Source organism: Nicotiana tomentosiformis, chromosome 8 (assembly GCF_000390325.3).
Source record: "Nicotiana tomentosiformis chromosome 8, ASM39032v3, whole genome shotgun sequence".
In the NCBI taxonomy this organism is placed as follows: domain Eukaryota; kingdom Viridiplantae; phylum Streptophyta; class Magnoliopsida; order Solanales; family Solanaceae; genus Nicotiana; species Nicotiana tomentosiformis.
In genome coordinates this window covers 6,562,798-6,587,989 of record NC_090819.1, presented here as the reverse complement: position 1 = coordinate 6,587,989, position 25,192 = coordinate 6,562,798, and the positions used below count along the sequence as shown (strand labels likewise).

At 34.9% G+C, this 25,192-nt stretch overlaps 2 protein-coding genes and 1 long non-coding RNA gene across 3 annotated transcripts; 1 reads left to right on the top strand and 2 right to left on the bottom strand.

Annotated features, from left to right (window-relative positions):
• The first annotated feature begins 3,584 nt into the window (after positions 1 to 3,584).
• LOC104093395 (probable galacturonosyltransferase 12) lies at positions 3,585 to 6,628 on the top strand. Its single transcript, XM_009599128.3, has 6 exons — positions 3,585 to 3,807; positions 3,978 to 4,033; positions 4,185 to 4,340; positions 4,801 to 5,391; positions 5,496 to 5,798; positions 6,081 to 6,628. Exons 1-6 carry the CDS (start codon positions 3,585 to 3,587, stop codon positions 6,363 to 6,365), a joined length of 1,614 nt encoding a protein of 537 aa, XP_009597423.1. The 3' UTR covers positions 6,366 to 6,628.
• Positions 3,803 to 6,258, bottom strand: LOC108944638 (uncharacterized). The gene is made up of 3 exons (XR_011410174.1): positions 6,124 to 6,258; positions 4,151 to 5,158; positions 3,803 to 4,113 (listed from the first exon to the last, which is right to left on the bottom strand). It is a non-coding gene; the product is annotated as an uncharacterized lncRNA (long non-coding RNA).
• A 5,228-nt stretch (positions 6,629 to 11,856) lies between the features above and the next one.
• LOC104093394 (transcription factor ILR3-like) lies at positions 11,857 to 15,895 on the bottom strand. The gene is made up of 5 exons (XM_009599127.4): positions 15,510 to 15,895; positions 13,407 to 13,469; positions 12,720 to 12,797; positions 12,477 to 12,639; positions 11,857 to 12,331 (listed from the first exon to the last, which is right to left on the bottom strand). The coding sequence occupies exons 1-5, from the start codon at positions 15,647 to 15,649 to the stop codon at positions 12,071 to 12,073; spliced, it is 705 nt and encodes a 234-aa protein (XP_009597422.1). The 5' UTR covers positions 15,650 to 15,895; the 3' UTR covers positions 11,857 to 12,070.
• Positions 15,896 to 25,192: the final 9,297 nt, after the last annotated feature.

Genomic DNA, 25,192 nt, shown 5'->3' with positions numbered 1-25,192 from the left:
CTTCTCCAACATGTATAAATATCTAGGAAGCCGGTTGTAAGACTCACCTGGATCACCTCTCAACATTTGGAAAGCATTTTGTTGTGCTCTCCAAGCCTGCATATATGTTAAGTTCACACCATGTTCCTTCAGCATGTCGAATTATATGTCCTTCGGTGTGTGTATAATTTTAGGATCTACATATTTGGTCATGGTAGTACTCCAAACAACCTTGGCAATTGCTTGCCGACATGTATAAGTAATATCCACCAACGAGTATGTGTGTACACTGTTGAATTCCTTTACCTTGAACATGGTCGATTTATACAGGTTTGTAGACTTAAATTTCTATGCACAATACTCGTTGAGGCACTCCAGGCAGTAGCTAAGAAATAAAACCATTATATATGATGCAATACAAATAACATACAAAAATCATACAATTGTAATACAAAAGTAAAATTCCTTTAATGCACTGCTTAACTATCAAAAACATACTTACTCAACCATCATGCGAAATTGATACACTTACCATACAAAAATTACATACAGTAACCATACATATAATGCTAAAACAACAAAACCAATGTTATAGGATTCTTTCACTAAAACTATAAGAAACACAATAAGACATTAAATACATTTCTTTGCATGTTAATACAAAGTCAAAGCTGGTATCATATTTGTATATTTGTCAAAAGTAATTACATGTTTTCACATGACTTTTTACACTGAATTGGAATTTATTCATAACTGTGTAATATTTCATCGCACTAACAATCGTATCGTATCTTTGTCTTAGTAAATCTGACCGACCTCAATACTTTTAGGTAATGTGTATGATATTATTAAATACTCACAGCCACCAATGTCATCACATGCATCAAATTCAAGCAACTTTACTTTCTCGAAAACACTGCTGAATGTATCAACATTGTATGGTAATTGTAATAGGCTATATTGTGTATTTTCAAAAGACCCTGTAATATTATTCTCGCCTGTCGTATTCTAATCCAGTGCGAATTCCTTCAGTGTTATACATAATGGATACATTCCGAACTCCTTGTAGTTCCTTTCCGTCTCTATATACACTCGTAATCCCATATCATTGTGAATTTTCGTGGGAGGGCACCTGTCATTGACTCTATATTTGATCTGCATTATTTTTACAGAGGTATCTATAGATAATTGCCGAGCAATGACTGAAATGAACTCGTCGTAGCTTGTCTCTATGTTGATTACAACTCCGTCGACATTGAAATCGATATATCGGCCAATAATATCCCATCGGCCTGAGTGTTGAAGCATGAATGCCATAGTCGCCATTTGAATCTCTATCAGGCTTTGAATTAGAATCCTACTCGATATCGAACTTCAAAATTGTATCACAGTGACCATGATTTTTTTCCTCAAATCGAATTTTGTTCTTCAATTGTAGCAAAATACCTATTTAATCGATGCTACTTAGATTTTACAGAGCTATCGTTAATGGTAGGAAAGAGAAAAAAGGGAGACTCTGGACGGAGATCAAGTGATTTTGAGGTAAATGAATCCCAAATTTTTCGATTATAATTGATCGCTCATATCACGGTAGTATTAAAGGAAAATCCTACGGTCTTGAAAAGGTAATACACTAATTGTATATACATTGTTAAAAAACGTAGGGTATTTGTTGAAAACTACTAAACCTAGAGGAAATTGATAATGAAGTCCTTACTATAATATACCTAGGAAAAGTTCCCTAGTTAATGGGCATCACTAAACATCGGAAGCATGGGATTATTAATATTACTTAATAAGTAGTATTAGTTTAATTGTGGACTTGAGACTTGAGTATGGTTAGCAACACTATGTAATATGTCATGTAAATATTTATGTATTTCCATTTTAGATTAGAATTTGATTTTAAAAAATTATGTAAAATATTTTTAAAGTGATGGCTTGGCCCGGCCTAGCCTGCGGCCCACTCAGGGCGGGGCTGACCATTTTAATGGTCCAAGGCTGGCATGGGCATGCCTAGCCTATATGAACAACTCTATAGGGAACTGAAATTTTATATATATACACACATCTTTTCAGCTACTAGACGTAAATAGTTTCAGCCGCGGGCTAAAGGTGATCTTGTCCCAACTCTATATAAATTATTCCCGGTCAGCCGTGGTGTACGTTCGGACAATTCAGATTAGATACGAAAATTTCAGCTTGGATTTTTTATTTTTGGATTGAAGAAATATTATCCAAATCCAATCCAAACTATTTTTTGCCCCAACAGCCAACAACTCAAAGCCCAACCACACTCGTATTAAGACAGACCAAGAAAGGAGGAAGACAGTATGTCATTGTCCATTAGAAACTCTGTTCAAATCCCTCATGTTTTTTTCAAGCTTACTATACTCATAACTTCATGTGAAGGCAAAGTGAAACAACACCAAACTGTCTTCTCTTTTCCTCTAACATGTACGCTTGTTTTTTAAAAACTTTTTTCACAATGTCCCTCCCATCTTCTAAACCAAGCCAAACCAATTCCACAAATCAGCTGCAGCCTTTTCCATTCTACCATCTCTTTCTTGAAAAGATGTAAGTTATATACGTACACAAAATTCTACACTATCAGGTGTTACAAATTTATTGGTAAATGTTTGATTTATTGAACTTAAAACACGATTATACATGGTATAGTACAAAAAATGTATTTGGTTCTACACTAGATAAACTTGGATAAATGTTTATTTTCAGTTTTGACCTTGGCTTTGTTAACAGACTTGAGAAGAAGAGCTTTGGAGAAAGGCAAATATGACATTTTGTTGTTTCAACCCGGGATTAATATTCCCGGGATTGTATCCTACATAGAGTGTGGTATAAAAATAGCATTACAATTGTGGTATAAAATTCATCAAGATGCGGGATAAAATAAACTCACATTTTATCCGGAAATTATTATCCTTATCTTTGTAATCCTTTTAGTAAAAGATTAGCCCAAGTTTAAGTGCAATTCAATTAAGAGATACAAGGATAATTACTTGAGTTCTAGCTCTTTATCCTTCTTTATTTCCTGCTAATTTATCTACTAGTGTCTATTGTTTTTCTTTATCCAAAAAATCCGCTGAACAACCCCTCAATATATTTTATCTATTTTAGCAGATAGTCTACCTTATTTTTCAAGTTACTAATCCCCCCTCTCATGGACGGTTACTTGTAATTATCATTAGGCGACATGAAGTAAAAATTATTTTACACTATAAGTTTATCTATAGTACTTAAAAGTTAAAACTACCACAATCCTCAGAGTCTTCTTCTCTGTCAAATATTGATACAAATATGTTAAAACCTGGAAAACTTGCATGTCTAACCTTCATGCTAAGCAAGGTTAGGTGAGTGACAGCAACTTTGAACATCAAACTCCCTTCAACAACCTTTTGCAAAATCCTTCCTTTTACAGCATCTCTCCTACAAGGTGTCTTTTGCAATTCAACTCATCAAAAACTTATCATATGAATGATTGCCAAATTGAATAACTAAAACCAGGAACACCAATAGTAACTCTAGTTAAAGCTAGAGTTACTAACATTGGCTATTTTTTTCCTCTCTTTTTCCTTTGTTATCGAATGAAACAAACAATGCAGCTCCTCATATCACCAAGTCTAAGGCATGTTACTGTCCTACCAGCTAAAGGTTTCAAGGAGTTCATCAAAATAAAAGTTGGTTCCAGACGATTATCGTATCTCATGGTCTTCTATTCACTCCTGCTTTTTACATTTCTTCTTCGGTTTGTCTTCGTTTTAACAGCTGTAGACACCATCGATGGAGAACTAAAATGTTCAACACTAGGTACATCTATCTCTCTTTCTTTCTCACACACACATGCGCGCATACAATTCACCAAACCAAGAAGCATGTATAAGAAGATGTATTAAGCAGCACTGGATATAAGAAATATAGAAGCATTAATGAGGATCTCTCAGCATACTGAAGAAACTCCAAATTTCATGTTACTGCAGGTTGCTTGGGGAGAAAAATTGGACCAAGGATTTTGGGAAGACAGCTCGAATCAACTGTACGCTTCTGAGCCGTGTATTTTTTATCCCTTTGTGCATAGTACTGTCCCCTGCACCTACCTAATAACTCTGAAATCTCCTTTCATTGTGCTTTTATAGCTAACTTCTAAAATCACATGCTAAAATCTCTATTCCCCTGACTTCTGTTAGGTTCCAGAGGTGATATACCAAGTATTGGAGGAACCTTCAGACCAGATTGAAATGGAAGCAGGTCCCGAAACTCCTCAAACATTAGAAGAGTTTATGGCAGAAATGAAGGACACAAAGCCAGATGCAGAAACCTTTGCTGTCAAGCTTAAAGCTATGGTATTGTGCACTTATCATGCTTTCTCCATTATACATAGATATAAAGTAGATCTAAGATACCACGATGTGTAATCACATTAACCAGTCAAGGCAAAAAACAGATCTTGTATGCAATCCAGAAGAAGCAAACAGTTACTCCTAATCTGCCTAGCTGCGAGTCAAGGCCTGATTAGTGCGATCATCTCATCTAAAAGTTTAAGCTGTAAGAGAGCATACTGTTATTTACTTATTTATGTCTTCAACACACCTCCTCTCGTGTGAGCCTTATTCTTTTTTATGCACCTAGGATGTGATTTTTTTTTTTTTTTTATAATGGATGACAGTGAGACTCGAACTCAGGACCTCTGCTTAAGCTGATACCATGTAGAATCATTACTGTCTCATCTAAAAGATTAACTTATTAGAGAGAGTACACTTTTACTGAATTATGTCTCCAAAAATTAGTGCCTATTTATTGCAGGTAACTCTCCTTGAACAAACAACAAGAACTGCCAAAATTCAAGAGTACCTTTATCGGCATGTGGCATCTAGCGGCATCCCGAAACAGCTGCACTGTCTTGATCTCAAGCTAGCGCACGAGCATTCTATCAACGCCAATGCCCGTCTCCAATTACCATCAGCGGAACTTGTTCCTGCCCTAGTTGATAATTCATATTTCCATTTTGTCCTTGCCTCTGACAATATTCTTGCTGCTTCTGTTGTTGCATCATCGCTCGTCCAGAATTCTTTCCGCCCTGCAAAAGTTGTCCTTCACATAATCACAGATAGCAAAACCTTCTCGCCGATGCAAGCTTGGTTTTCATTACATCCTTTGACACCTGCAATCATCGAGGTTAAAGCGTTGCACCATTTTGATTGGTTAACAAAGGGAAAGGTCCCAGTTCTGGAAGCAATGGAAAAAGACCAAACAGCAAGATCACAATTCAGGGGAGGATCATCAGCAATCGTAGCAAATACAACCGAAAAGCCTCATATCATTGCAGCAAAGTTGCAAGCCCTCAGTCCCAAATACAATTCCCTAATGAACCACATAAGGATATATTTGCCAGAAGTAAGGGTAGTTTAATTTTAAGCTGACTTAAATTGCATATAACATCCATCTTTTTTTTATGCACTTAAAAATTTCAATACTGATAAGTACAAATATTTTTGCAGTTGTTTCCCAGTCTTGATAAGGTAGTCTTCCTGGATGACGACGTCGTTGTTCAAACTGATCTTTCATCTCTATGGGACATTGACATGAATGGAAAGGTGAATGGAGCAGTGGAGACATGTAGGGGAGAGGACAAATTTGTGATGTCAAAGCGCTTCAAAAGCTATTTGAATTTTTCTCATCCTATGATATCAAACAACTTTGATCCGAATGAATGCGCATGGGCTTATGGCATGAATATTTTTGATCTAGAAGCATGGAGAGAAACAAATATAAGTCAAGCATACCAATATTGGCTTGAACAGGTAACTATAAGCAGTGGCAGAGCCAGAAATTTCAGTTAGGGGGTTCAAAATACAAATGAGTAAACATACAAGGGGATTCAACATCTAATATATATACATATAGTTAGTGTGATTCTTCGGCTCCGCCCATGACTACAAGTGACATCAACTTTTACTTCAAAGAAATGCATTCCAAACATTATGCAAAATTCTTGAATTTTGTTTCAACTAGTAAATCTTTTGCAGTTATTCGAAAGCGCTTACTGAAAAAGTTAGTGATCTAGTTTTCCTTCTGTTGTGCAGAACTTGAAGTCAGATTTAAGTTTGTGGCAGCTAGGAACATTACCTCCAGGTCTAATTGCATTTCATGGTCATGTCCATGCCATTGAATCCTTCTGGCACATGCTAGGACTCGGGTACCAAGATAATACGAGCATCGCGGATGCTCAAAGTGCTGGTGTGATCCACTTCAACGGTCGAGCAAAACCTTGGCTAGATATAGCATTCCCTCAACTTCGACCCTTGTGGACAAAGTATGTCAACTTCTCTGATAAATTTATCAATAGCTGTCATATTAGAGAAACTTGAACCTGGGGAAAGGATTTGTTGACCATGTTGCTTGTAAACAAGAAACAAAATTTTGAGAAAGGTGAATCATGTATAGAAGGTTTTCGCTCCGTGACGCGAGATGGCAACAGCCCCAAGCCTGACATTCTGGAACTCTTCAAGGCTACTATAGTTTCTGCTTCCCTGATGTACTTTACTCTATAGTTAGATATTGTACAATTTATGGTGGATTCTTTCACTAAATAATACTTAGAGATAATAAGAAAAGATACTCTTCCATCCAATTAATGTGACGTAGTTTGACTGGGCATGGAGTTTAAGACAAAAATGAAAGGATTTTTGAAACTTGTGGTATTAAACATGCCATGAGATTTCTGTGGCTATATGCCATTAAGAGTAAAATAGAAAGTTTATGGTCAAATTGAAACCAAAATATAGGAAGGTGCGTTCTTTTTGGAATAGACTAATAAAGAAATAGTGCCACATAAAATGGAACGAAGGAAGTATCATCTTACGTACCATACTAAGTGTGTTTTTGAGGTTTATCATGCAGACTGAGTATGCAAGGAACCAAAGGTACTAAAAGAGAGTGAAATCACTATACAGGCAAAAGGAGAGAACTTGTGCAGAAAATAGCTTCCACCTTCTTGCAATATGAGCATTTATGTTGATGCCTAATTCATGACAGCTACCAATTCTCCTAAAACCAACTATTTAATTAATTTATCTTCTGATTGGTTTTTGATAAGTTAAACACTAACAAAATGTCTTCAATAGATTTGGTTTTTGAAAAAACTTGCATTAGTTTTTTGAAACACTTTATGCTCTCAATACAGCTAAATATGCATTTTATCTGGAAAAGTCATTGCTTTTTATTTAAAAATACAAACAAGCAGATAAAGAGGACTTCAGCAAGCATTAATGCGAGATAAGTACAAAAAACTCACAACTCACATATATATACTTAGCGGAGCTAGAAGTCGGGTTCGGCCAAAGCTAGTAGCTTTTGTCCAAACCCTATAACCAGTTACTAACACTTGATATCGCTATCCTAGAATTTAGAATCCATAAAGTCCAATTCCTGGCTCTTGCCTATGTTAGGTTTCAGAAGATTCAAGGCATTTCTCAACAACTATGTGCTACTAAAACTATCCTCATTCCTTTTGTATTTCTAAGTACAAACTGAAACCCATAAAATCTGAACCACAACGCTAACTCGACACCACTAATTTACACAACAAAAACAGTAAATACTGCACAAAAAAGCAACAGCATGCAATTCAGAAGATTTTGAGAGGAACAAAAGGGGCAAACTTTCAGATGAAATTGAGCAAAAACTGTACAAGCAAACATGGAGTCCGAGAATCCGAAATATTCAAAATGCACAAAATAAAATGGTAGAAATCAGCAAATACTCACTGCCTATATATATATTGAAATGGAGACTCGCTTCCGGTGTTTTATGTGACAATAAGGTGCTACCGAAACTTAAGGGTAAGTTCTACAGAGTGGTGGTCAGACCAACGATGTTGTATGGGGCTGAGTGTTGCCCAGTCAAGATCGCTCATGTCCAGAAGATGAAGGTAGCAGAGATGAGTATGTTGAGATGGATGTGCGGGCACACCAGGTTAGCTAGGATCAGAAATGAGGTTATTCGCGACAAGGTGGGTGTAGCCCCTATTGAGGACAAGATACGGGAAGCAGGGCTTAGGTGATTTGGTCATGTGAGGAGGAAGAGCACAGACGCCCCGGTGAGGAGGTGTGAGAGGTTGACATTGGAGGGCCTACAGAGAGGTAAAGGTAGGCCAAAGAAGAGGTGGGCAGAAGTGATTAGGCAACACATGACGCAACTTCAGCTGACCGAGGACATGACCCTTGATAGAAAGGTATGGAGGCCGAGCATTAGGGTAGTAGAGTAGGTAGTCTAGACTGTTCATAACAGTAGTATTGGCACGCAGTCTCGCTTTCTGTGGGAAATAGGTTTTTATGACTAACCATAATTTTCTTTCATTGTTGATTAGCTTAATATCTTGTTGTTTTTATTCTACTTTTATATGGCTTTTTGGTACTGCCCTTCTTGTCTATATTTTCATTAATGTGGTGCTTATACTTTCCTGAGCCGAGGATCTATTGGAAACTCTCTATCCTCACAAAGGTAGGGGTAAGGTCTGCGTACACACTATCCTCCCCAAATCCCATGGTGTGGGATAAGACAGGGTATGTTGTTATTGCTGTTGTTGTGTATATATATATATATATATATATATATATATATATATATATATATATATATATATATATAAAACTCAAAATAATAAAGATTATCATTAGATTAGTTAAAGTCTTACCAAAAAAAATTGGAAGGGCGAATTGGCACTGTTAGGGCTTTTTTCTCGGACGAAGCTGAAGCCCGGCAATGAAGTTCCGTTCGTCGGAAGGGGAAATGAAGATTATTACTCCCTTCGTTTCAATTTATTTGAACTCATTTGACTGGACACGAAGTTTAAGAAAAAAGAGAAAACTTTTGAACTTGTGGTGTAAAATGAGGCACATATATTTTGTGTGGTTATAAATCATTGGATAAAAGTAAATTGTTTCAAAATAAGGCATTCTTTTTTGCACAGACTAAAAAGGAAATAAGTTTTCATGTCTCGTATTTAAAATATGCGATTTATATTTTTCTATTATTTTTCTTTTCTTACTTTTTCCCCTTTTCTCTCATTTTTCTTACATCATTGGATTAATTTTGTATATGATCATTGTTTTTATATCAAATTATCACGTTCTATTGTTTTAGCTTTTTATTAGTATCTTTTAAAAAAAAATTTACTCACTCTGTTTTAATTTATGTGAACCTATTTCTTTTTTAGTGTGTGCCAAAAAGAATGACTCATTTCCTTATTTGAAAATAATTTATCTTTATGTAATGATTTATAGCCACACAAAATATATGTGTCTCATTTTACACCACAAGTTCAAAAGTCTTCTCTATTTTCTTAAATTTCGTACACAGTCAAATGAGTTCACATAAATTGAAACAGAGGGAGTATTATTTTTTATAAATTTACTTCATAGGTACATATTGATTTTCTTATTTAAATATAACGAATAAAAATTATAAGTCAAAAATACAAACAAACAAAAAAGTAAAGAAGAATAAATAATTATTGAAATCCCCTAGCAATGCTTCCAACGCTCGAAATTAACCTCCAAGCAGAGGCTCATCCAGGATTTGATGTCTACGGGTGTTACTTTTTAATGCAAACCTACCATTAGGGAAAGAGATTGAATTAGTGTGTACATTTTGTTGGTTTGATCTATTTTGAACTAATTCGGTTCACTTCGGTTTGGTTCGATCTATTTTGAATTAATTTGGTTCGATTTATAAGATTTTTGGTACATAAATAAATGTATGATCATCAAACCGAATAAATTTTGTCCAATTCGATCTAATTCTCTGGCTCTATGGAATGATGTGATTAGATGCACAAAATTCAAATAAAATTTTAAATTATCAAATGCACTCCTTATATGTCTATTGATGCCATAATTATAAAAGATTTTTGAAATCATGGAAATAAAATTATATGGATAAAAAGAGAAAATATTAAAATCACATTCAACTAAAATATTGAAGATCTATGCAAAGAAAAAGAAGCAAATATATTATTGAATAAATAACAAAGTGGTTGTACTAAGAAAGAAAATCAAAGATGAAGAAATACTAGAAACTAAGAAAAGGAGCAGTAAGTAAAGAAAGAAAAAGGAATAACAAGGATTCGATCCTGAATATGGAATTTGGAACGTTGGCTTTCAACCATGGCACCTAGAGCCAACATACAAGTCCGGGTGCCATCCAAATAATATATAACGACATGTTTGTAAAATACCAAAATATATATATATATACACGCTCAAAATTTTACCCGAGCGTCCGGGTGGCGTACCACCCCAAACCTTCTACATATATCCGCCCCTGCCTCCAAGTGTCACGTATGAATATTGTACAGATTTCATAAGGAACTAATTACTTTCTAAGAAAATTTCTTTTAATTTTTTCTATTAGTATATATATAAAATAAAATAAAATAATTTAAAGCCTCTAATTATGATTTAATGTTAGATCATCAATTCATTTGAGCCGCTCAGCTCTATGCGATACAACAACAATAACAACAACAACAATCCACTGAGTTCTCATGTATGGGATCTGGGGAGGATAAGATGTACGCAGTCTTACCCCTACCTTGGAAGGACAGAAAGGCTCTTTGCAACAGATCCTCGGCTAAAGAAAGCTCCGCTCTATTCGACATAGTGCATTTTAATTTAGTGAACTATCATTTTCTTCTTTCTTTTGGTTAACTAGATAATTAATACTAGTAGGGGTTGTTTGGCAAGGGAACAAGTTATTCCGAAATTATAATGATTGGATTATAATACGAGAATTAAATAATGATGGGATTATTTAGTGAACATATTTTTATTGGAAGATGTTTGGTTCATTGGACTAGAAATGAGATATACGGGGTATAATATAAATATGTGTTTGGTGTATACTAGATAAGTTGAGATAAGCTAAATAATTAATACTGGTAGAGCGTATGCACAAGATATTACACAGTAGCTAGAGCATTGCAGAGAGGGGAAACCTTGGAGTAACGGTAAAGTTTTATTCCCATGATCTATAGGTCACGGGTTCGAGCCGTGGATATCCACTAATGCTTGCATTAAGGTAGGCTATATACATCACACCCTCTGGGGTGCGGCTAGAGGTGTTCCTCGGTCGGTACGGTATTTAGTTCGCTTCGGTATTTTCGTTATTCGTTTCTTAGAATGCAATATCAATACCGTACCTAATTAAATTCGATATGGTTCGGTTTTTCTCCTTTCGGTTACGGTTTATTCGGTTTGGTAACTTCGGTTTATTCGGTTTTAATACTAACTAGTGCATAGAGTCATAGACTGTAATATTCTTAATTAAAGTACTCAAAAGTGTATAAAACTAAAAACGTTTGTTGACAAAAGTTTTGTCCAAAACTAGCAAATATCAACCCAGAGAGAAAACTGTACATAAAGGAATAAATTTGATCATTAAAAATGTCTTATTACTTGCTTAAAGTTAATTGATGAACTTAGAGAATAAAGAAAAGTAAAAGTTTAGATTTTTTATATTTATGATATAATTAATAATATGTATATTGTGTAATATAATATATATTTCAGTACGGTATCGATATTTAGGCATTTCTTTTTAAAATACCAAATACCATACCTAATACCAATTTTTTTTAAAAACTTAAACCGAATACCATACCAAATACCAAATACCAAAATATTCGATTTCGGTACGGTAATTCGGTATTTATCAAATTATGCACGGCCCTAGGTGCGGCCCTTCTCCGAACCCTGTGTGAATGCGAGATTTTGTTACTTAATTAGCCAGCAGTGTCATAATCATACCAGACAGAAGGAGCAAAAATAGCAGAGAATTTAACCAGAAGGCGAAAGAATGTACACGTAAATGCCAGGTTGAAACTGCTAAAATTTACAGTTGATAAAACCAGCATTAACTCTGTTAAAAGTCCAAAAGGTCACAAGAAAACTTCTATTGTTCACCAAAATACACCAAGAGGACTCGAGGCAAAAACTAAAACAGTCAAAGGGCATTTGACTAAAACAACATAATCAGAGTAAAGTCAACTATCATAGGCTTTAGCTGCCACAACTTAAGCAACTGGAGGTCGGAGAACGTGGTCTTGCGACGTGTCTACTGCAGCAGGAGGCATGAACTGCCACATCGCGACCCCAGGGTAACTTATGATCGGCACGAGCTTGCTTCCTGCAGCTTGACCTGGAGCAGCAATAGCAGCTGGTATGCCGGGAGGAAAGAAGCTAGGTTGCGCATTCATAGTCTTTAGTTGTTGCTCTAGCTTCTCTTTCTCAGCCTTAAGCCTCTGCTTTTCATCTCGAAGCTCATTTTTCTCGGCCTACATAAGTTTTAAAAAAAATACTTGAAGTCGAGGGACAGTACAGTAAGGCAATGTTTTAGTTTTTTCTTGTCATCAGGTTGTTTTGTGGAATTGACAATAAGCACAAAAAGATTTCAAAGGGAAGAACATAACAAATACTTGCCTTCAACTCCGTTATCTTTTCCTGTAGATTCAAATTTGAGTCTTTCAGCTTTTCAGCCTCACCACGTAACTGGGTTACCATACGAACAGCATCAACCAGAATGGCGCTCTTGTCTGTTCTTGGAGTTCTGCCAGGCTCAAGAAGTGCACCCAATTCCAGGAATCTGAGACCGTATCAATTTAGCAATATATAATATGAAATAAAGGGAGAAATGGTTCTAAAAAGAATGAATAGTTAACACACTTGTCATTTAGCCTCTCTCTCCTCAATTTCTCCCTGCAAGCTTTGGAACTTGACGAAGTGCATGATTCAGCTCTTGCCCTGTAACAAATGTCCAAAACATGTGTAAACATTTAAGAGCGCACCTGGCTTTCCTTCAAAAATCAATACTATGAGGACATGATGTTCAATGCATATACCTTGACAAACAAATTAGTTCATCCTTTAGTTTCAACCTAATAGTAGAATTGCGAAACTAGAAGCAACATAAGGAGAACTTAGTCTACTATTATTACATTACAAGAATGTGAATCTAAACTAAATTTGTGGAATCGATGTGGGATAATAACTTCTTTCAAATAGAGCAAAGAGAACTATATCTCTATGAAACCTTCAGAAGGCTGCTTAGGGCATATAAGTCCTCCATTCAGGCCGTTAAAACAAGAAGACAGAACAATGGTCAAAATCTTTAAACTCTCCTATTTAAATGCATAACGTGATCGATATTTTCTCAACAATGAACTGTCGAGATGATAGTGGAAAAAGGAAAACTCACAAATGAAATAAAGGGAGGGGAGATTTATCTTTTTTCCTTATCAAAAGAAGAAACAACTGACCAGATAATAGTGATGAGTTAGTGCAACATCACATCTCTATGCTTAGGTGAACAGCCAATACAACAAAATGTCCCTAAATGGCAAAAGTTTTTACCTTTTCTTAGAGCCGCTTTCCTTCAGGCAGTCGGATTCACCAATTGAGCCATCAATATCAACACTAAAATAGACATAGAAAGAAAAGAGGTCAGAATAAATACCAGAAACAAAAGCAACCAGCAGATGGAAGAACGAAAATGATGTTAATCGAATATCTAGAATTCATGATCTTAAATAAGAAGGAAACAAAAGTTCTCATGATGTATCACACTTAGTCTCTGCCAGTGATAACCATAATTTTCAAATAGAAGCAGCCACAATTTTAAATCTCGGTCTGTATAACAAGTGTAGTTTACAATCAACCAAATCCTAGCCATTTAACTAGTGCTAGAAACATTTGATCCCAGCATAGCACAAATATAGCTGAAGCCCAAAGGAACACTTGTCCATGCTGCGCTTATTTTTGGGTTTCATATGATCTGGCTCCAGCCCTTTAATCACAAATTTGAGATGCCAAAAGAAATTTTAATGCACTTTAATCCAGAGAATAGTTGAAAAGCAATTAGGAAAGGCCCGACTGAAATAGCTCTATTTAGCAAACAATGTCTTCATAACACATCAGACCTGCCTCACTAAAAGATCTAGATTGCTACATCTTTAGCTGACCAATCCTTTAGAAGTTAGAACAAAGTGCACGAGGCTATCTAGAGCATTTCGGTAACACCTTGACATAGGGACTGCAGCTGGAAAACACCTTTCTTTCTGTCGTATACTAGCCACAACTTAGCAACAAACGAATCAAGTTTTGCTTTTGTACTCATATACTAGATAAATTTATGTGAATTTCCCATTTGATAGTAGGTGATTCGAAAGTGTTCTAACCACAAACTTGTTTTACTCTCTTTTAATAATTTCATAAGGTCCTTTTAATGTAATTGGGAGGGATCCCACCCATATGTTATAGTTAGTCTCTGAATTAGACCTACACATAGGTACAACTGTGAAGGAGTTGGTTTGTCCGCTCTTTGATCTAGAAAATATCTTGTATCAGGAGGATCCAAGCACCCCCCCCCCCCCCCAATTGCCATCTCTTATGACCCCCACGATACCCCCAACTCCCATAGTAGTTTTCCCTAATCATTCAGGGTTTATCTTGATGTGATCCATCTTTTTTTTTCCAGATAAGAAGTTTATCTTGATGTGCCAACGGAGAAAACCACTAGGAGAATTTTTTCCATTTGTCTAAACCTCGGTGGATAGAGTTACCTGTTGCTGGTGATAGGTAGCAAGTATCCCATGGAAGCTAGCCCGAACACCAGGGCTATTAAAAAAAAAAGAAGTTTATCTTGATGTGATCTAAAGAGAAAATTGCCACAAGATTAAGATATATCCAAATCCGGCCTAACATAGACAAAGAATAATGTCCCTCTCTGTATTCTGTAATCTTGCTCTTCTTGCTTTATATAAACAAGTAGGGGTCAAGGCCTAAACCCCTCCCCACCAAGTTAGGAGATTTAATTTTTTTTTTAAAAAAGAAGAAAGATCTCTGTTTTTTCTTTCTTCTATTTATCTCCTCTTAGCATTCTCACCCTATGTCTGACTGAGTTAAAGGACATTTAAATTTCACTCTTAGCTATTATCAACTTACAGCTTTTGGCTAGATCCCATATTTGTAGTAGGAAAATTCAATGTATAAGAATATTTAGTTGGGAACCCAGTATTTTAGTCAGGTTATTATAATATATTAATTTAAAGTCGATGTAGGAATCCATAAATTTAAAATACTAGATCTGCCTCGGTCCGTACACCTCTTTCAGTAGGTCGGATACATTGTCATAAAGCATTTTACTACCAAATTCCTCCACTACTGACTACTATTAGCTTTTATGATTCAATCAGTAGGTCAACTATAGAAACCATGTGTCAATCCAATCAAGTTGGGGTCGATTATATGAATTCTATTGTTTCAATTCCACTTCATTCAGAAGCAACAACACAAGACTCATCAATCAGCTAAAAAGATTCCAACTTTTAGTTGGAGTCAACTATATCAATCCTCTATATAAAGAGAAGTAATAAAGACTCACTAATCAGCTAAAAGATCCGAACTTAAGCGAATATTGTACAGAATCAATAAGGCAAAATTTGACAAAATAGGTACCTGACATTAGTAGAACCATTAAAGGGTTGCATAGACCAAGAAAACCCAGATGTTGAATTTGAGAAATTGGGATCAACAGAGACAGCCATATCTTCGAAATTGTAATCGTATAACCAGTTGGTAGTTTCCGGTGAAGCCATCTCCGATCAATCGCCGGAAATAGAGGAACTCAAAAAAAAAAAACGGCGGCTTTAAGAAAAATTGGTTAAGAAAGGGAAAGAATTTACAAAAGAGCTTTAAGCTACGCGGTTTGGATGGGGAAGTTGGAACGATTTGGGACTCTGGTTACAGATGAAATGTTATATTGGGAATCTGGCGGTTATAGGAATTTTCCTGTTAGGTCGCATTTTCAAGCAGCGACTTATAATGGTAAATTATTATATGGTAAATTATTATACGGCAAAGAGGCAAATATATCCCTCTACTTTCGAAAACGGTCTAAAAATATCACTCATTATACTATTGGGTTATCTATACCTCTGCAGTCATACTTTGGATTCAAATATACCCCTCATTTAAACGGAGTGACACGTATCATCGTCCTATTGGTCAATTCTAAATATCTTCTAATTAATTAAAAAATTCCATTAATCATACCTGAAAAGTAATTTTTTAAACCAATTTTATTTTATAAAAACTCGAAAAAACTGAAATTATTTTTACTAAAAACTGAAAAAAATGAAAATAATTTTTTTTCCAGTTTTTACAAAAAAACTGCTTTAGATAAAACTGAAAAATATTTTTTAAAATAATATTTTTGAAAAAACTAGAAAAAAAAGAAGTTGAAAATCAATTTTTAAAGAATATTTTTTTTGTAAAAACTGAATTTTTTTTACTAAAAATTGAAAAAAACGAAAATATTTTTTTTTTCTAGTTTTTACAAAAAACCTACTTTAAAAAAAGCTGAAAAACATTTTCTAAAATAATATTTTTGTAAAAACTGAAAAACAAAACTAAAAAGCAAATTTCTAAAGCAGTATTTTTGTAAAAACTGAAAAAATAATTTATTTTTTTTCAGTTTTTAGTTAAAAATATTTCAGTTTTTTTCAGTTTTTAGTTGCTTTAGAAAATTACTTTTCAATTTTGTTTTTCAGTTTTTACAAAAATATTGTTTTAAAAAATATTTTTCAGTTTTTTTAAAGCAGTTTTTTGTAAAAATTGGAAAAAAATTATTTTTGTTTTTCTTTTGTTTTTAGTAAAAATGTGTTTTTAGTTTTTTTCCAGTTTTTACAAAAAATAAATTATTTTTCGGGTATGGATAATGAATCTTTTTAATTAATTAGGAGATATTTAGAATTGACCAACAGGACGATGATACGTGTCCCTCCGTTTAAATGAGGGATATATTTGAACTCAAAATATGACTGCAGGGGTATAGATAACCCAATAGTATAACGATGGGTATTCTTAGACCATTTTCGAAAGTAGATGGGTATATTTGGCCCTTTGCCGATTATTATATTTGTTAAGAGGTGTGCAAAGTTCACAGTGGATAAGTAAAAGTGAACGGATGGAGTATTTCTTAAAAACTACATTGTGTAAGCATTGTGTTTTTTGAATTTTCATAAAAACTACGTATTAATGAAATTTTTCTGCCCTAATTGCACATCTTAAAAAAAATATTATAAAAAAAATATTCTGTACTATATTTTTTTCTAAGTTTCCTTTCGAGATGCGAGTTGTAAGATACATTTTAGAAATTACAAATTGCATTGTAGAAATGTGATTTAAGCTAACATCATTCTCACACTGTCTTTTACTTTAATTAACTTAAGGCATGTAAATCGCATTTTGTATATGTATTTTCTGAATTCTCACAAATACACAATATATATTAAAAAAAATCAGTCAAAAATGCAAATTTGAAAAAAAAAGTTTATATTTTCTGTTATTGTTGTTGGGAGTTGGGTAGGGGGAAAGGAGGGGGGGGGGGGGGGGTTATTTTGCAACTTGGCCATGTGTGTTTTTATTTGTAATATAAAAGATTGTATTAATGTCTGCACTCAATTATAGATTCCCCACAATCATGCCATATTGGGAAATTGGGATTTTGAATATTTGAGTTTTGGCTTCTTTTTCTCTTGAAATTTTATCCACGGAAAAAGGTTCTGTTTGAATCATTTATATCCTTGTCGTTATTGTATCGTCTCGTATATTTTTTTTTGTCATTAGTAGAGTTTCAAGGTGATATGGTTAATTCTTAGACCAAAAAAAAGAAGTTAAAGTTTATCCCTTAGCCTTTGGCTATATACGATTTAATATTACTCTCAAATTTGAACTCTAATTGATTTTAAGGACATAAATAAGACTTTTTCTAATGATAGAGTAATATTAGATGGTTATGTGGTAAAAGAAAATAGTTATTATAAGTTTGGTAACAATGTCTTTACCTTTTATGTTAAACCTCGTGATATTTATGAATTTAGAATATGATGAATAATCTAATACATACTTGTACTTGTTATGTTTTGACATTTCGTCTTTTTACTTCACGTATTTCATCGAGACACTTAAATTGATATCTTAGGTTAGATAGATTATTAGTACACCATTTAATATATTTTCCTATTTTTAGAAGCTTTCTTTAGATTTTCATATACATATAATACAGTCTGAATCTGAAGCTTGCATAAATAGATGTACTAATTTGTAAACAAAGAATTTCCTTTGGCCAACATACATCAAGCTATGTGGCTATGGAAAGTTGACAAAACAAGCTGACATGTGACTTAGTGGTAGATTTAAAGATTATAAAATGGATTTTACAATTGTTGGAAGACCTTTTCCTATTTGATAAATGACGGATAAGATATTCTAAAGTGTAGTTGTACAAGTTAGAGGTAAGCCACTTCAAAATAAGGAATAAATTAGGTACTATCTACTATGGTCAACTTTGATAAGATGATAATCTCACATTATTCCTCTTTAAACATGTCCTAATCATTCCTAGGCATAATCAAAATTTGAAGCTTATGCGATCACGATTATAGTCTTTTAAAGAGAGACGATAAAGGATATTTATGATATTTCGAATGTGATCAGACAACCAAAAATCAAACAATAACAAAGCTATTATGATTTCCAACACCCAGTGCAATATGAAAGAGTGCTTTAGAATTCCTTAGAGGTCGTTTTGTAGCTGGTTAGGAGAAAAGTTATCCAATATTGGGGGCATCATAACTTATATAATATTTGGTAGCCATTAATTATTTTGTACAAAATTCACCATAGCTAATACCATGTTTGGTTGTCATTTTACAATTCTACATAAATAATAGATGTATAAGTTATGAGCCAATTTGTGTATTATTTTTTGCGGGGTAGAAGATGTAATAACTAATACATGTATTAGTAATACATCGATAACATATTGAAATGACAAATCTACCCATATCATTTTACACATAAAGGCTTCCTTCTATAGATTGATATGTATCAAACCCTTTTGAGAACAAGCATGGAGATACTGATGCCTCACTGCTAGTCTCTTCCTCTTCTCAATCTATTATAGACAAAATAAGTAAATAAGTATTTTACTTTAAAATTTATATAATGTATATCAATTTCTAATCCAACAAAGCAAATATTCAAAAAAAAAAATCCCAACGCAACTAATTTATGTATAACTAATACCTGCATAACTAATACATGCATAACTCTAACTGGCAACCAAACGACCCCTTAGATCATAAAGTAAAGGTACGTAAGAGAGAGAAGATCTCAACTTACCTAGCCTTAGACCTATTTTTATTGCAAAAAAATATAAAAATTGCTATTGCGACTATACCTCCTGCTTTGTCATGTATACTACGAAGAATGACATGGATCAGTATCATTTTTGATACTAAATTAATAACTTGTATATATTTAATATTTAACCCGTAAGACACACTAGCTCTGCCCCTACTAATCAATATTGTGACTACATGTGAGTTCTTTCCTTATTTGTTTCAATATATTCAACATAATCTCAGCGACAATGATTAACAATAGAAAACTGTGAAATTCTGCACACTTAGCTCATATTCAGCTCAAGCTTTCTACTCTACATTAATAGAGATGCAGAGAATAAGAAGAAGAAGAGCTTCTGTGAAGCTTCGAGAACACAACAGAAAATGAAAATGAATGAGCTTAACTTCTCATTGATTTAATCCTCTATTTATACAAGCAGCTAACTCCTACATCTAACTGACAGCTCATTGATAGCTGTCCAAATTACCACTAACTAACTAAGTACCCTTCCAATAATTAGTTACATAACTAACTCTAGTTTAACTCCTAACTGCTTCTACTTAACCTTGATTCCCAGAACAGCTTCAAGTTTTCCCATCTCGAACACTCTCCCTTAAGCTGGTAGGTGCAAAAATATTGAGCACTCCCAGCTTGGACATCAAGTACTCATGCTGCAACCTCAGTAGCCCCTTTGTCAAGATATCTGCTTGTTGATCTTTTGAACTCATATGCATTATTTTCACCAGTCCTTGTTGTAGCTTTTCCCTGATAAAGTAACAATCTATTTCAATATATTTCGTTCTTTCATGATATATTAGATTTGCAGTAAATTGCAGAGCTGCCTTATTATCACAGAACAATTCAACTGGAAGCTTCGCTTCTGCACCAAGCTCTTTAAACAAGCCTGTCAACCAAATAAGTTCCGCTATTGTCCAAGCCATGCTCATGTATTCTGCTTCTGCAGAGCTTCTTGAAACTATATTTTGCTTCTTAGACTTCTAGGATATAAGAGAATTGCCATGCTTAACAAGAAACCCTGTGACTGATCTTCTTGTGTTAGGACATGAAGCCCAATCAGCATCACAATATGCACTTAGTGTATTGCTCCTTTGACTGCTCATGAGGATTCCCAAGCCTGGTTCCTTCTTGACATATCTGACCACTCTCAATGTTGCTTCCCAGTGACTTCTTTTGGGTTGTTGCATGAATTGACTAAGTTTTTGGACTGCAAAGGATATGTCTGGTCTTGTCAATGTTAAGCATAACAACTTTCCAATCAGTCTTTGATACTTGCCCCTGTCCTCTAGTTGCTCATAACCTTCTAAGCCTGCAATATCATCCAACTCTTTGAGAGTATACTTATAGTTATATTCTAATGGGGTAAAAGTTGGTTTAGAGGCACTTAGCCCCATCTCTTCAATGAGTTCTAGTGAATACTTCCTTTGATTCACCAAAATGCCTCTCTTTGACCTGCTGAACTCCATCCCCAAAAAATACCTCAACTCACCAAGGTCTTTCATCTTGAAGGCCTGCTGCAATTTCTGCTTTGTTTCTTCTATCAACTGGAGATTATTCCCAGTGGTTAGCATGTCATCCACGTAAACAAGAATAACAATGATATTGGTTCCTATCTTCTGTGTAAAAAAGAGAGTGATCAAGAGTGCTTTGCATGAATCCCTGAGCTGTAAGTGCTTCTGTGAGTTAAACATTCCATTGTCTACTTGCTTGCTTCAGGCCATATAAGGATTTAACAAGCTGACATACCACTGGAGTCTTCCCCTAGCTTGTAAAACCCTCAGGCAGTTGCATGTAGACCTCATCAGGTAAGTCACCCGGCAAGAAAGCATTGTACATATCTATTTGATGGATGTGCCACCCTTCCATTATAGCTAATGACAGGACTGATCTCACAATGACTATTTTCAAAACTGGGGAGAATGTCTCATTGTAATCAAGCCCCTCCTGTTGATTATAGCCTTTAGCTACCAATCGAGCCTTGAACCTTTCAACCTCACCATTAGCTTTGTATTTGACTTTAAACACCCACTTGCAGCTAATAAGGATCTTCCCATCAGGTAAGGAAACCAACTTCCAGGTGTGGTTATCTTCCAAAGCTTAAATTTCAGCTCATATGGCCTCTACCCACCTTGGATCTTTGGAAGCCTCATGAAATGTTTTAGGTTCCACAATTGAAGTGAAAATTGCTATGTAGTTCTTGTATGATGGCTGTAGAGAAGAGTAATTTACTGAGTGATCAATAAGATAGGGGATGGTTGAAGTAGTGATGGTAGGTGTAGTGATGTAGTCTGATAGCCATCCTGGAGATTTCTTTGTCCTAGTAGACTTTCTGAAATTTTGTAAAGCTTCAGAAGTTGAATTATGGGATAAGTCTTCTTGCTGATCTTCAGAAGCTGCAGGTTGATCTTCATTCTGATGCATCAGTTCATGATGGGAGTGACTTTCATGTTGTTGTTGAGCAACATCTTTATGAGTTTCCTTATAGTGAGCATGTGATTCCTCCTCTTGAATTGTCAAGTCCTCTTCTTGTACTTATGTCAGCTCATTTGCTGTGTAGCCTAGGCTTGGATCACTGTTTGGTTCAACTTCTGAGAACAATGATGAATGTGTAGCTGGCTTGTGCTTGAAAGGAAAAATATGTTCCTTGAAATGAACATCCCTATTTATAAAGAACACACGATTAGTGAGGTCATATAGTATGTACCCTTTGCTGACTGCTGAGTATCCCATCATAACTCCTGCAGCTGCTCTTGCTACAAATTTGTCATGGTTATGGACCTTCTTGGCAAAACAAAAGCATTATATTACTCTTAAATTATCCAGTTTTGGTTTTCTTTTATAAAAAAACTCATAAGATGACTTCCCTCCTAAAACAACTGATGACATTTTGTTAATCAAATATACTGCAGCTAGAACACAGTGTCCCCAAAACTTCAGAGGAATACCTCCTTGAAACCTAACTTCTCTTGCTATTTCTAGAATGTGTCTGTATTTCCTCTCAGCAATCTCATTCTGTTGAGGAGTATAAATACATGTTCTCTGATGTATTATCCCTAAAGATTGAAATAAATGGAAACAATTGGTGTTGATGAACTCTCCACCATTATCAGATCTTAATATCTTGATTGTTTTCCCAAATTGAGTTTTAACCAATGAAAAGAAATTCCTGAGCATCACAATTACATCACTTTTAAGTTTGAGTAAAACAACCAAGTAGTTCTCGAACAATCACCCACAATAGTCAGAAATATTTTATTTCCATCAACTGTAGGTACATTGTAAGGTCCCCACACATCAACGTGTAACAACTCAAAAATATCAGAAGACCTACTTGTACTGTTGTGAAATGGTAGTCTAGTATGCCTTGCTAAAGGGCAGATTGTACAGCTATCTATTGCTACTTTACATTCTTCTTGTCCCAGACCTAAGATCTGCTTTATGGCTACTGCTGATGCATGCCCAAGCCTTCTGTGCCACAATCCAATATTTAAATTCTCCTTTATTCCAGTCAATCCTCTTGCTATAGTGTTGTTGTTATTGATAGATTTTTGAAGGAACAGATAAAGTCCTTCACTTTCTCTACCAATCCCCTTCACCATTCCACTGTAGAGGTCCTGGAATATACAGAAATGTGGAAAGAATCATACTGAGCATTGCAGCTTGGTAATTTAGAGACTGACAGAAGATTATACCTAAATTCTGGTATATACAGGACATCATCTATTTTAATGTTTATCAGCCAATCTACAGGATCCAAGATGTGTCACAACTGTAGTCTCATCATTTGGCAAATATATCCTTTTTCTTTCATTCTTATCACTTTTCCTTTTTGTACTCAACATGTTTAAGTCAGCTACTATATGATTTGTGGCTCCAGAATCAACAATCCAATATTTTATGTGTGCATCTGCTAGAAAAGCATTAATAGTACCAGCCATGTTGGCCATTCCAACTGAATTTGAACTTTCACATATGCCATCCTTGCTGAGCAGCTTCAGTATTTGATTATATTGTTCTTGTGTGAAGTACGGTCCTTAGATCCCATATGTGGTGTTGAGTTTGTCTGCTCCTCAATCAGTATTTTCCAATGCATCATGCCTTCCTTGATCCTCCACTACAGCATTCTGAGCAGCTCCAACACCAGGCTTCTTTCTATACTTAAAGTCAGCAAGATATACTATCAACTTGTAGCATCCTTCACGAGTGTGCCCTTTGAGTTTGCAATAATCACAGTACAAGTAGTAGTTCTTTTTCCCTTTCTGAGCAGGATTATTGGCCCTTGTTGTCATGAGTGCTTTCACCTCTCCAGTATCAGCATTTACCATGCTCCTCTGGCTTTCCCTTTCCATCAATATCGAGTAGGTTTTGTTGATTATAGGCACTGACACTATCATTAGAAGCTGGCTCCTTGCCTGTTCATAGGACTCATTGAGTCCTATTAGAAACTGTAACAGCTTCAGCCTCTCCATAGACACTACAAATTCACGTGATTTGGCACAATCACATCCAGGAATTGGAGCTAGCCTGTCAAACTCAACCCACAACAGACGCAACTTTGAGAAATAAGCAGAAATAGAACTGGTTCCCTGAGTTATAGTAGCAATTTCCTTTTGTATTTGAAAAATCCTAGAGCAATCAATTTTGTTAAATCGTTCCTTCAAATCTCCCCAAACTGAGGAGGCATTTGTCGAGTACACTATTCTACTGTACAGTTCCTTCGACACACAATTCATGATCCACGATAGAATAATAGCATTGCGTCTCCCCAAGAAATCAACTAAATTTGGCCCAAAATCCTCTCTTTTACAGGTGCCGTCTATGAACCCTAGTTTGTTCCTTCCTAGGATTGCAATTCTCATAGCTCGACTCTAAACAAAGTTATTTTTTGGCCCAGTCAATTGAAGAGAAACAAATAATATACCTGAAGTGTTAGTAGAATGCAGGAACAACGGATGATTGTGACTCAACTTTTTCGGCTCAGTATCGTCAACCGCCATATTTTAATTTGTGATTGCTCCGAAGAAAATGAAATTTGAAGAATTGGATCGAAGATACAACTGCACTAACAATCGTGAAGCTCTGATACCATGTGAAATTCTGCACACTCAGCTCATATTCAACTCAAGCTTTCTACTCTACATCAATGGAGATGCAGAGAAGAAGAAGAGCTTCTGTGAAGCTTCGAGAACATAACAGAAAATGAAAATGAATGAGCTTAATTTCTCATTAATTTAATCCTCTATTTATACAAACAACTAACTCCTACATCTAACTGACAGCTCATTGACAGCTGTCCAAATTACCACTAACTAACTAACTACCCTTCCAATAATTAGTTACATAACTAACTCTAGTTTAACTCCTAACTACTTCTATTTAACCTTGATTCCCAAAACAGCTTCAAGTTATCCCATCTCGAACAAACTACACCAAATTATAGTTTGTTAGATTCAATTAGAACTCGATTATTCAGAATTAGCCAAAGTTTGTTACATTAATTCCCACAAATAGGGGTGTACAAAGGAAATCGATAAACTGCACCAAACCGATAATCCAAGTCAAATCGAGAAAAAAAAACCCGACTATGGTTTGATTTGATTTGGTTTGGTGTTAGAAAAAAAAACCTGACCATAATTGGTTTGGTCTGGTTTTAACTAGAAAAAGTCAAACTAATACCAAACCAGCCTGACATTGCATATATACAAGTTTTAAAAATATTTTATACATAAAAATAATTATTGTAATGTAATTTATAAATATTTTTTAAACTTTTTCATAACTCACTCTTTTAATGTATTATTTTAAACTAGGACTTAGAATTTTTGAATGGTCAAATATGTTTTATAGCCTATAAAAGTTAGTAACTCAAATAAAGCCCAAAGCAAAATAAATCAATACTAATGCTAAAAAAAATCAATCAATACTAGGAAGTA